We start from the raw sequence: 12707 nt of genomic DNA, 5'->3' as shown, positions 1-12707 counted from the left end.
AAACCTAACGAATGCATTTATTAATGTGGCAGAATTAAAACCATACACATAAATTTTAAAACTGTCATATCTAAATTTTTACCCTCCCTTCTATTAAGGTTTTTCTTAGTATCTTGCTTGATATCTACTTGTTAAAGTTGCATCTTTAAAATATCAATTGTGCAAATAAAGCATTATTTGAAAACAATAGAGAAGTATATTAATGGCATTATACACGCAACTTAAAATGACTTAGTACGTCTAGTATTGGGAGGAGGTACCATCACTAGTATACCAAGACATTTGTTCCAGAATTATGTATAAATTCTATTCTATTTTTTTCTGTATGTATGGCATGACCTAAATTCAGATGCTTGACTTTAAGCTTTTGACCAAAAGAAGAGAAATATGAATTTATTGTGGGTTGCCATTTAAGTCTCTATGGGTATGACTCCAACTGATGCAGAAGAAACAGAGGAGCATGTCTGAGAAATTCCTTTGCATGCTTCTCTGAAATTAGTGACAATTGTATATAACAAGTTCACATGTAGTAAAGAATGAACTAGTTTATATTTTCAAGCTTACATAATGTGATGCTATTTTAAAAGATCAAATTATTATATTTAAAGTTATTCTACACAGTCAGAACCTATTCTAAATTTCACTTTACCTGCATATTCCATAGTGAAGCGGTAAGCAGGAAACTGGGTAGTTCTCAAAGCACAACTCTATCAGCCACAAAACCAAGCAGCTCCCCGACTAGGCAACATGCTTGGGGGAGCCTGCCTTATGAATGTGTGCACACACGCACACATGGCTGCTTATCTCAACTCAGCAGTAACTCAGTTGTGGCTGTGCCCCTTTGACTATTTTTGTAAAGTCATCCTTAGAAAAGTCTCCCCACGTCTCATTTGTTTCCTGTTATTTTACGTTAAAATGGGGGGGGGGGCTCTCTAATTATTTTAAGTGAAATACAGAAAGCTTCAGGCCATCCACTACTTGCCGGAGCTCTTGGTGTTATGAAGTTTCATAACTGAAAGGAGTTGGTGTCCAAGCGTTTGGTCGCTGTGTTCACTCATTTCACGGTATGTATGTGCAATTGATCCATTTGAAACACTACAGACCAAAACCTAACAAGCCTTAAAAAGGTGATAAAAGACTATCCTTTAAAGCATATCTAGAACCTAAGACCACCAACCCATTTACGCAGGTCCTGAAAAGGATGTCAGTTTACACTAAGGGCATAGGGTCATTGCTGAGAAAGCTCAGATATGATCTTTCATTCCCCACTGCCAAACACCCTGAGCCACCTTTCCCTTCACTGACCATTGTTTGTTTGTTTAGTGTTTTTTGAAACAAGGTTTCACTGTGTAGCCTTGGCTGTCTTAGAACTCACTCTGTAGACCAGGGTGGCGTCAAACTCAGAGATCTGCCTGCGTCTGCCTCCGGAGGGCTGGGAATGAAGGCATGAGTGACCATCACCCAGTCCTTCAATGTTAACTGTTATGATTTTTGAGTATATGGCTACTACATCGTGATATAGTTCTTAACCTTTCCTAGAGATAAAACCAAAAACTTTTCCCTCCCTACACAATTCTCCTTCCCTTTCTAAGTAATTTGAACATCCGGACAATTTGCCTTTTAGAGTTGTTAAAAAAAAAAACTCAAATTGAAGCTATTTACTTTGTTTTGTTTTGATTTTTGAGATAGGAAATCACAATGTAGCCTTGGCTGACCTGAAGCTTGCAAGATCTAGACTAGGCTGGCCTTGATCTCACCAAGATCCACTTGCCTTGGCAGTGCTGGGATTACAAAATGGCCGCTACTTTAAGGAAAATGTGGTGGTGATTGAGGTGCTTGACTGGGAAGAAACAGTGTCCTCACAGCCCAGCAGGGTGGCTGCACACACGGCCTCACAGTGCCTACACCAGCATTCACTGGACCTCTGTAAGCCCCAGACCGCTCAGGGACAGCCCAGGGACTGAGGACAGCTTCCCTCACACTTCAGCACTTCCTTCTACCATGTAGAGCCTGTGGCTCTCAATCTTCCCCAGAGGAGAATGATCACAGCTCCCACTTCTCTGTTCGCTCTTAAAACCCAAAACCATAGCTTTCCCACAATAGCTTACATTTCTAACCCATACACTAACTCACTTTGTAATTAGGGGTTTGAGAGCTCCAGAGTTGGATTATAACCATTCACCCTCTTTTTCCACATTGTAGAATGATAATATAGGGTTTCTCTATATTATCCACAACTTGATTCTTACCCTCCTTACTACGTGTCACGGCAAAGCCCCAACTTCCTCTTGCTGATGCATCAAGATCAAACTTCACCTAAGCTGTCTCCCTCTCCACTCTCCCAGCTTTGACTCCAGTGTGCACAGTCTCTGCTGCCCTCAGTATCTCTCTTTTCAGTCTCTCTCTCCATCTTTCTCTTTTGACATCAAACTTTGCTCCATTTACTGAGTGTCTTAGGCTCACCTCAAAGTGTGAGAAGACCCCACTGCAAGGGTCTCTGCCTGAAGAAGATCCCTCCAGACAGAGTCCACGTACTGTCAGTAAGCTCCACCCACATGCCTTACCTCAAAGCTTCTAAGTTTGGACATTTACCAGATCAAACACCAACCAGATAGTAGAAGAGTCCTGTGTAGTAAGCAGTGTCCTCATGTGCTCAACTCACTCCTATGACTCAGACCAAGGCACAGAATACAGTTATGACAAATGCAGGGGTGGGCCCTGATAGTAGATCTGCTTTACCTAACTCTAAGTCATCAATAAGGACTCTTTCTAGATGCACAGAACCTACTCCTAAGCTTTCAAAAGTTGGTGACAGTACCCAAAGCTTTCAATGGCTGTCAGACACAAGCTTCTTATTTAGTAGCAGGGGGCTCTCCTTTTGGATGGGTCTCAAGGAACCTGACACAAGAATTGAGGAGGGGAATAACCTTAAAAGACTTCTTCTATTAGAAGATTAGGGGGAGTATTTGAAGTATTGAAGGTTAATGTAATGAATAATGATAAACATAACTAAAGTTAATAATGTGTTAACATTAGTAATACTAATGTAGGAATTAATGAATAATTAAGATTTTCTCTTAATAAACATGGACTCAACAGTAATAGGCTTATTCAACCCACTGAGAGTGAAAGCCACATTATATACATTTGAATCAATGCTCTATTGTGAAGAAGAGAATTAAATTCCAGGCTTCTATAACAAACAGGGAGGTAACATGTCAGATACAGCTTCATCAGACAAACCACAGGGCTTCCTGTGTGGTTTTGGTCTGTACACCTGGTTTGCAAAAAAGAACCACTAGAAAATAGTGAGAGGAAGTCAGGCAAACAGTCATGAATGAATCATAAATGGTTGTTAGGGAAGGAAGAGAAATGGAGAAATTCTTCAAGCCAATATGGTAGAATTCAACTAGTGTCTCAGGTAAAAAGAGCAGTTACAACACTCATGGATGGCTCTCTGGGACATACATCATTCTCGCTGCTCTATAATGGGCAGGCAAAGTCTTTCTATACAACGCCAAATTGTAAACATTTCAGATGCTATACCCCCTTTACAGTCTCTATCACAAATGAACCCTGCTATTTTAGTACACAACTCCCATCAACATTTTAAATAAATGCAGGCACCTGTGTTCTGATAAAACTGTAGAGGCTCTGAACAAAATGTCTTATAATCATATGTTGGGAAATATTACGCTTTTGCAATTATAGTCAATATATTAGAAAACATTGTTTCACACAAGAGCAACCCTGCGATCTGTCATTGACGTGAGCATTCTCTGGGAAAAGTCTCTGCCACTGACAAGACTCAAAGTAATGGACTCCACCAACCACTGTCTCAGGGAGAGTGGGGGCTGAGAACTCACAGAAAGAGTTATCCCAGTTCCCTGCGTTTTAAAAGACGCCATGGGAAAAAACAGTTTTGATAGTTGCATAAGACCTCGTCCATTCCTTAATGCACTTGACTTGGTGCTTGGTAGGCAAGTGGTAAAGCAGTTCCCAGTAAGTCCTTGGCTACTTTCACAGGATAATGTCACTTCCACTCATCACTTCCACTCATCACTTCCACTCATTTCCACCCCACATGTATTTCTAACCATCAACAATTATAAAATAAATAAATATCGTGTAAGAGTTCCTGATTTTCTCACAGTTATATTATAAACCAGAAAACTCTGTACAAAACATACTCAGTGTTGTATATATAAACAATAGTTGTTTTGCTATGAAAAAAGTCTGAATCCATTTATACTGACTGAAATAGAATTACTGAGAAATAAAAAATGTAGGTTAAATCTTAATCACACAGTTAAATTCTTTAGGAGATCTGGCATTTCAAAACAAAACTGATTCGCAAAACTAAAAAGATGGATTATTTCTGAGGTCCTGACATCACTAAAATACAATAATTTGAAGTGAGCTACTGGCCACAGTATCTGACCAAGCTAGTTTTTCTACCAAAGGTTCCACTTTCCCTTATCCTTTGAGCAAGAGGCTGATAATTTCCTTTCTATCTCTGGCTATTTCAAAGACCATGGGAAACATAGTTCTAATCAAAGAAACTACTGTTTTCTTAGAAATAACACAACCTTGACAATCGTGAGCCCTCTGGCCTCAGTGGGAACTAGCAGGTGTATGATGCAAATAAATTCCCATGATGGTCATAAACTCATGCAGGCAGGCAGGCAGGCAGGCACACACGCACGCACATGCACACACACACACAGACACGCACAGATGCACAGAAGCAGGCACACACACACACAGACGCACACAAGCAGGCACACATGTGTAAATAAAAATGAATAAATCTTTTAAAACTGTGACCTAAGTGCTCATGAAAACTGGACATATTTTCATTTGAATGCTAGCCGCCCCTCTGAAGCATTTGTCTCACTACAGGCAGCAGGTAACTGAAAGGAAAGCGAAGTTCAATCTAGGACAAGATGGACAGCTTGTAGATTTTCTACAATGTTAATGTTAGATTAGACTTTTTAGTCATATATATAGTTTTATATCTCCTAATAAATCATAAGTAAGTTATGTGACAAATAACATGAACAACTGAAGATATTTTATCATAACATATTAACAAATATGTTTCACCTCACCAGAACTTGTTTTCATATTAAGAATGTGAAAAGATGGCACTTCCTGTGTTTCCCGGGAGTTCCAAACCCGCGGATCCCTGCCCGCAGCAGCTCTCTTCTCCCAAACCCAGTGGGAGAGAGACCTCACCGCCTGGTCAGGTGGGCACTCCTGAGCCTGCAGAGCAGAAGAGACCATCAACACTGCCCACCCCTGCCCACATCCCTGGCCCAAGAGGAAACTGTATACGGCCTCTAGGTTCCCATGGGGGAGGGCCCAGGAGCGGCAGGACCCCTGCGCCTGAGACACCACTGGAAAATGAAGGGACAGACCTGATAAACAGTTCTCTGCACCCAAATCCCGTGGGAGGGAGAGCTAAACCTACAGAGAGGCAGAAACGCCTGGGAAACCAGAAGAGACTGCACTCTGCACACATCTCTGACGCCAGAGGAAAACACCAAACTCCATCTGGAACCCTGGTGCACGGAGGCTCCCGGAAAGGGCGGCGCAGATCTTCCTGGTTGCTGCCGCTGAGGAGAGCTCCTAGGCAGCACCCCACGAGCAAACTTGAGCCTCTGGACCACAGGTAAGACCAACTTTTCTGCTGCAACAGACCTGCCTGGTGAACACCAGACACAGGCCCACAGGAACAGCTGAAGACCTGTAGATAGGAAAAACTACACGCCCGAAAGCAGAACACTCTGTCCCCATAACTGGCTGAAAGAAAACAGGAAAACAGGTCTACAGCACTCCTGACACACAGGCTTATAGGACAGTCTAGCCACTGTCAGAAATAGCAGAACAAAGTAACACTAGAGATAATCTGATGGCAAGAGGCAAGCGCAGGAACCCAAGCAACAGAAACCAAGACTACATGGCATCATCGTAGCCCAATTCTCCCACGAAAGCAAACACGGAATATCCAAACACACCAGAAAAAGCAAGATCTAGTTTCAAAGTCATATTTGATCATGATGCTGGAGGACTTCAAGAAAGACGTGAAGAACTCCCTTAGAGAACAAGTAGAAGCCTACAGAGAGGATCCCTGAAAGAATTCCAGGAAATCATAAATAAACAAGTAGAAGCCTATAGAGAGGAGTCAAAAAAATCCCTAAATGAATTCCAGGAAATCATAAATAAACAAGTCGAAGCCCATAGAGAGGAGTCACAAAAATCCCTGAAAGAATTCCAGAAAAACACAATCAAACAGTTGAAGGAATTAAAAATGGAAATAGAAGCAATCAAGAAAGAACACATGGAAACAACCCTGGATATAGAAAACCAAAAGAAGAGACAAGGAGCTGTAGATACGAGCTTCACCAACAGAATACAAGAGATGGAAGAGAGAATCCCAGGAGCAGAAGATTCCATAGAAATCATCGACTCAACTGTCAAAGATAATGTAAAGCAGAAAAAGCTACTGGTCCAAAACATACAGGAAATCCAGGACACAATGAGAAGATCAAACCTAAGGATAATAGGTATAGAAGAGAGTGAAGACTCCCAGCTCAAAGGAACAGTAAATATCTTCAACAAAATTATAGAAGAAAACTTCCCCAACCTAAAAAAAGAGATACCCATAGGCATACAAGGAGCCTACAGAACTCCAAATAGATTGAACCAGAAAAGAAACACCTCCCGTCACATAATAGTCAAAACACAAAACGCACAAAATAAAGAAAGAATATTAAAAGCAGTAAGGGAAAAAGGTCAAGTGACATATAAAGGCAGGCCTATCAGAATTACACCAGACTTTTCGCCAGAAACTATGAAAGCCAGAAGATCCTGGACAGATGTCATACAGACCCTAAGAGAACACAAATGCCAGCCCAGGTTACTGTATCCTGCAAAACTCTCAATTAACATAGATGGAGAAACCAAGATATTCCATGACAAAACCAAATTTACACAATATCTTTCTACAAATCCAGCACTACAAAGGATAATAAATGGTAAAGCCCAACATAAGGAGGCAAGCTATACCCTAGAAGAAGCAAGAAACTAATCGTCTTGGCAACAAAATAAAGAGAATGAAAGCACACAAACATAACCTCACATCCAAATATGAATATAACAGGAAGCAATAATCACTATTCCTTAATATCTCTCAACATCAATGGCCTCAACTCCCCAATAAAAAGACATAGATTAACAAACTGGATACACAATGAGGACCCTGCATTCTGCTGCCTACAGGAAACACACCTCAGAGACAAAGACAGACACTACCTCAGAGTGAAAGGCTGGAAAACAACTTTCCAAGCAAATGGTCAGAAGAAGCAAGCTGGAGTAGCCATTCTAATAACAAATAAAATCAATCTTCAACTAAAATTCATCAAAAAATATAAGGGAGGACACTTCATATTCATCAAAGGAAAAATCCACCAAGATGAACTCTCAATCCTAAATATCTATGCCCCAAATACAAGGGCACCTACATACGTAAAAGAAACTTTACTAAAGCTCAAAACACACATTGCACCTCACACAATAATAGTAGGAGACTTCAACACCCCACTCTCATCAATGGACAGATCATGGAAACACAAACAGAGACGTAGACAGACTAAGAGAAGTCATGAGCCAAATGGACTTAACAGATATTTATAGAACATTCTATCCTAAAGCAAAAGAATATACCTTCTTCTCAGCTCCTCATGGTACTTTCTCCAAAATTGACCATATAATTGGTAAAAAAACGGGCCTCAACACGTACAGAAAGATAGAAATGATCCCATGCATACTATCGGACAACCACGGCCTAAAACTGGTCTTCAATAACAATAAGGAAAGAACGCCCACATATACGTGGAAATTGAACAATGCTCTACTCAATGATAACCTGGTCAAGGAAGAAATAAAGAAAGAAATTAAAGACTTTTTAGAATTTAATGAAAATGAAGGTACAACATACCGAAACTTATGGGACGCAATGAAAGCTGTGCTAAGAGGAAAACTCATAGCGCTGAGTGCCTGCAGAAAGAAACAGGAAAGAGCATATGTCACCAGCTTGACAGCACACCTAAAATCTCTAGAACAAAAAGAAGCAAATACACCCAGGAGGAGTAGAAGGCAGGAAATAATCAAACTCAGAGCTGAAATCAACCAAGTAGAAACAAAAAGGACCATAGAAAGAATCAACAGAACTAAAAGTTGGTTCTTTGAGAAAATCAACAAGATAGATAAACCCTTAGCCAGACTAACAAGAGGACACAGAGAGTGTATCCAAATTAACAAAATCAGAAATGAAAAGGGAGACATAACTACAGATTCAGAGGAAATTCAAAAAATCATCAGATCTTACTATAAAAGCCTATATTCAACAAAACTTGAAAATCTGCAGGAAATGGACAATTTCCTAGACAGATACCAGGTACCGAAGTTAAATCAGGAACAGATAAACCAGTTAAACAACCCCATAACTCCTAAGGAAATAGAAGCAGTCATTAAAGGTCTCCCAACCAAAAAGAGCACAGGTCCAGACGGGTTTAGTGCAGAATTCTATCAGACCTTCATAGAAGACCTCATACCAATATTATCCAAACTATTCCACAAAATTTAAACAGATGGATCACTACCGAATTCCTTCTATGAAGCCACAATTACTCTTATACCTAAACCACACAAAGACCCAACAAAGAAAGAGAACTTCAGACCAATTTCGCTTATGAATATCGATGCAAAAATACTCAATAAAATTCTGGCAAACCGAATCCAAGAGCACATCAAAACAATCATCCACCATGATCAAGTAGGCTTCATCCCAGGCATGCAGGGATGGTTTAATATACGGAAAACCATCAACGTGATCCATTATATAAACAAACTGAAAGAACAAAACCACATGATCATTTCATTAGATGCTGAGAAAGCATTTGACAAAATTCAACACCCCTTCATGATAAAAGTCCTGGAAAGAATAGGAATTCAAGGCCCATACCTAAACATAGTAAAAGCCATATACAGCAAACCAGTTGCTAACATTAAACTAAATGGAGAGAAACTTGAAGCAATCCCACTAAAATCAGGGACTAGACAAGGCTGCCCACTCTCTCCCTACTTATTCAATATAGTTCTTGAAGTTCTAGCCAGAGCAATCAGACAACAAAAAGAGGTCAAGGGGATACAGATTGGAAAAGAAGAAGTCAAAATATCACTATTTGCAGATTATATGATAGTATATTTAAGTGATCCCAAAAGTTCCACCAGAGAACTACTAAAGCTGATAAACAACTTCAGCAAAGTGGCTGGGTATAAAATTAACTCAAATAAATCAGTAGCCTTCCTCTACACAAAAGAGAAACAAGCCAAGAAAGAAATTAGGGAAACGACACCCTTCATAATAGACCCAAATAATATAAAGTACCTCAGTGTGACTTTAACCAAGCAAGTAAAAGATTTGTACAATAAGAACTTCAAGACACTGAAGAAAGAAATTGAAGAAGACCTCAGAAGATGGAAAGATCTCCCATGCTCATGGATTGGCAGGCTTAATATAGTAAAAATGGCCATTTTACCCAAAGCGATCTACAGATTCAATGCAATCCCCATCAAAATACCAATCCAATTCTTCAAAGAGTTAGACAGAACAATTTGCAAATTCATCTGGAATAACAAAAAACCCATGATAGGTAAAACTATCCTCAACAATAAAAGGACTTCAGGGGGAATCACTATCCCTGAACTCAAGCAGTATTACAGAGCAATAGTGATAAAAACTGCATGGTATTGGTACAGAGACAGACAGATAGACCAATGGAACAGAATTGAAGACCCAGAAATGAATCCACACACCTATGGGCACTTGATTTTTGACAAAGGAGCCAAAACCATCAAATGGAAAAAAAGATAGCATTTTCAGCAAATGGTGCTGGTTCAACTGGAGGTCAACATGTAGAAGAATGCAGATCGATCCATGCTTATCACCCTGTACAAAGCTTAAGTCCAAGTGGATCAAGGACCACCACATCAAACCAGATACACTCAAACTAATAGAAGAAAAACTAGGGAAGCATCTGGAACACATGGGCACTGGAAAAAATTTCCTGAACAAAACACCAATGGCTTATGCTCTAAGATCAAGAATCGACAAATGGGATCTCATAAAACTGCAAAGCTTCTGTAAGGCAAAGGACACTGTGGTTAGGACAAAACGGCAACCAACAGATTGGGAAAAGATCTTTACCAATCCTACAACAGATAGAGGCCTTATATCCAAAATATACAAAGAACTCAAGAAGTTAGACCGCAGGGAGACAAATAACCCTATTAAAAAATGGGGTTCAGAGCTAAACAAAGAATTCACAGCTGAGGAATGCCTAATGGCTGAGAAACACCTAAAGAAATGTTCAACATCTTTAGTCATAAGGGAAATGCAAATCAAAACAACCCTGAGATTTCACCTCACACCAGTGAGAATGGCTAAGATCAAAAACTCAGGTGACAGCAGATGCTGGCGAGGATGCGGAGAAAGAGGAACACTCCTCCATTGTTGGTGGGATTGCAGACTGGTACAACCATTCTGGAAATCAGTCTGGAGGTTCCTCAGAAAATTGGACATTGAACTGCCTGAGGATCCAGCTATACCTCTCTTGGGCATATATCCAAAAGATGCCCCAACATATAAAAAAGACACGTGCTCCACTATGTTCATCGCAGCCTTATTTATAATAGCCAGAAGCTGGAAAGAACCCAGATGCCCTTCAACAGAGGAATGGATACAGAAAATGTGGTACATCTACACAATGGAATATTACTCAGCTATCAAAAACAATGACTTTATGAAATTCATAGGCAAATGGTCGGAACTGGAAAATATCTTCCTGAGTGAGGTAACCCAATCACAGAAAAACACACATGGTATGCACTCATTGATAAGTGGCTATTAGCCCAAATGCTTGAATTACCCTAGATGCCTAGAAGAAATGAAACTCAAGACGGATGATCAAAATGTGAGTGCTTCACTCCTCCTTTAAAAGGGGAACAAGAATACCCTTGGCAGGGAATAGAGAGGCAAAGATTAAAACAGACACAGAAGGAACACCCATTCAGAGGCTGCCCCACACGTGGCCCATGCATATACAGCCATCCAATTAGACAAGATGGATGAAGCAAAGAAGTGCAGGCTGACAGGAGCCGGATGTAGATCGCTCCTGAGAGACACAGCCAGAATACAATAAATACAGAGGCGAGTGCCAGCAGCAAACCACTGAACTGAGAATAGGACCCCCGTTGAAGGAATCAGAGAAAGAACTGGAAGAGCTTGAAGGGGCTCGAGACCCCAAAAGTACAACAATGCCAAGCAACTAGAGCTTCCAGGGACTAAGCCACTACCTAAAGACTATACATGGACTGACCCTGGACTCTGACCTCATAGGTAGCAATGAATATCCTAGTAAGAGCACCAGTGGAAGGGGAAGCCCTGGGTCCTGCTAAGACTGAACCCTCAGTGAACTAGTCTATGGGGGGAGGGCGGCAATGGGGGGAGGGTTGGGAGGGGAACACCCATAAGGAAGGGGAGGGGGGAGGGGGATGTTTGCCCCGAAACCAGGAAAGGGAATAACACTCGAAATGTATATAAGAAATACTCAAGTTAATAAAAAAAAAAAGAATGTGAAAAGATGCACAGGAAAACCTACAGAATCGGGCACAAAGGGTCTCCCAGAGACTGAACCACCAACCAGAGAGCATGCATGTGATGGACCTAGGCTCCCTACACATATGTCACAGATGTACAACTTGGTACTCATTCTAACAGCAGGAGCAGGGGCTGTCTCTGACTCTGTTGCCTGCCTTTGGATCCATTTCCCCTAACTGGACAGCACTGTCTAACCTCATAGAAGATGATCCCCCCCCGAGTACTACTACAACTTCACATGCCAAGCTGGGTGATATCCATGGAAGGTCTCCCCTTCTCTAAGGAGAAAAGGAGGGGGACATAGGACAGAGGGAGGGACTGGAAGGAGAGAAGGGAGAGGAAGGTCTGACCAGGCTGTAAAAAGTAAATGAATAAATTAATTAGTGAAAAAAGAGAGTTTCTGACCTTAGAGACAACAGAAACTAAAAGGGAGAGAGAGAGAGAGCTCTAAACAGATTGTAGTCACCTAGCAAAGAAACTCAGGTCAGCAGCTACTAGAGCTTGCAAACAACATTTACATATCCTCTTCAGAAACCTTTTTAACAAATCCCAGTAGACCACAAGGGAACAATTCATATCGTTAAAGTCAAAATCAGTACATGCATCTGATGTTGGCCATAACATAATAGATTTTATGTTCTATGTATTTGATTTGGAGAATTTTTTCATTCAATCAATAGCTCCTAAAGTATTCTACCTTTAACATGTATGTAGGAAGGTTGGGAGGAGGGAGAGAGGGATATTGAACACTGCCACTCCAATACAGAGTAAGCTAAAACATACAGATGGCATAACTGGCTGTAATTTGAAGTATAATACACTAAAATATATCAAGCTATCAATTGGAATTAATTAAATGAAACCTGAAAACATAACCAAATACTACATTATAAGCCTGAAATACAAAAATAATAAATCTTAATTGATTTACAGTGTAAATTATATGTATAAAGTAGATTTCCATATATTTTTATTATACTCT

At 40.4% G+C, this 12707-nt stretch overlaps 1 protein-coding gene across 19 annotated transcripts in view; it reads right to left on the bottom strand.

Annotated features, from left to right (window-relative positions):
* The window catches only part of ST7 (suppression of tumorigenicity 7), a 248072-nt gene that overhangs the window by 200166 nt on the left and 35199 nt on the right, over positions 1 to 12707 (bottom strand). For 6 of the 19 annotated variants that reach the window (XM_063285726.1, XM_063285730.1, XM_063285728.1 and 3 more), the window contains exon 1: positions 650 to 4281. The exons of the other annotated variants lie outside the window; for them this stretch is intronic. Coding sequence is in view for 2 of the 6 variants with exons in the window: in XM_006236134.5 (XP_006236196.1) it covers positions 650 to 662 (13 nt within the window). In the remaining 4 variants the exon portion in view is untranslated. Of the gene's footprint in view, positions 1 to 649; positions 4282 to 12707 lie in introns of those variants that run through there. 19 annotated transcript variants of the gene reach the window in all.

The sequence above is a fragment of the Rattus norvegicus genome, chromosome 4, assembly GCF_036323735.1.
Source record: "Rattus norvegicus strain BN/NHsdMcwi chromosome 4, GRCr8, whole genome shotgun sequence".
Taxonomy (NCBI): domain Eukaryota; kingdom Metazoa; phylum Chordata; class Mammalia; order Rodentia; family Muridae; genus Rattus; species Rattus norvegicus.
The sequence above is the reverse complement of the archived record's forward strand: the minus strand, read 5'-3'. Positions and strand labels throughout refer to the sequence as shown.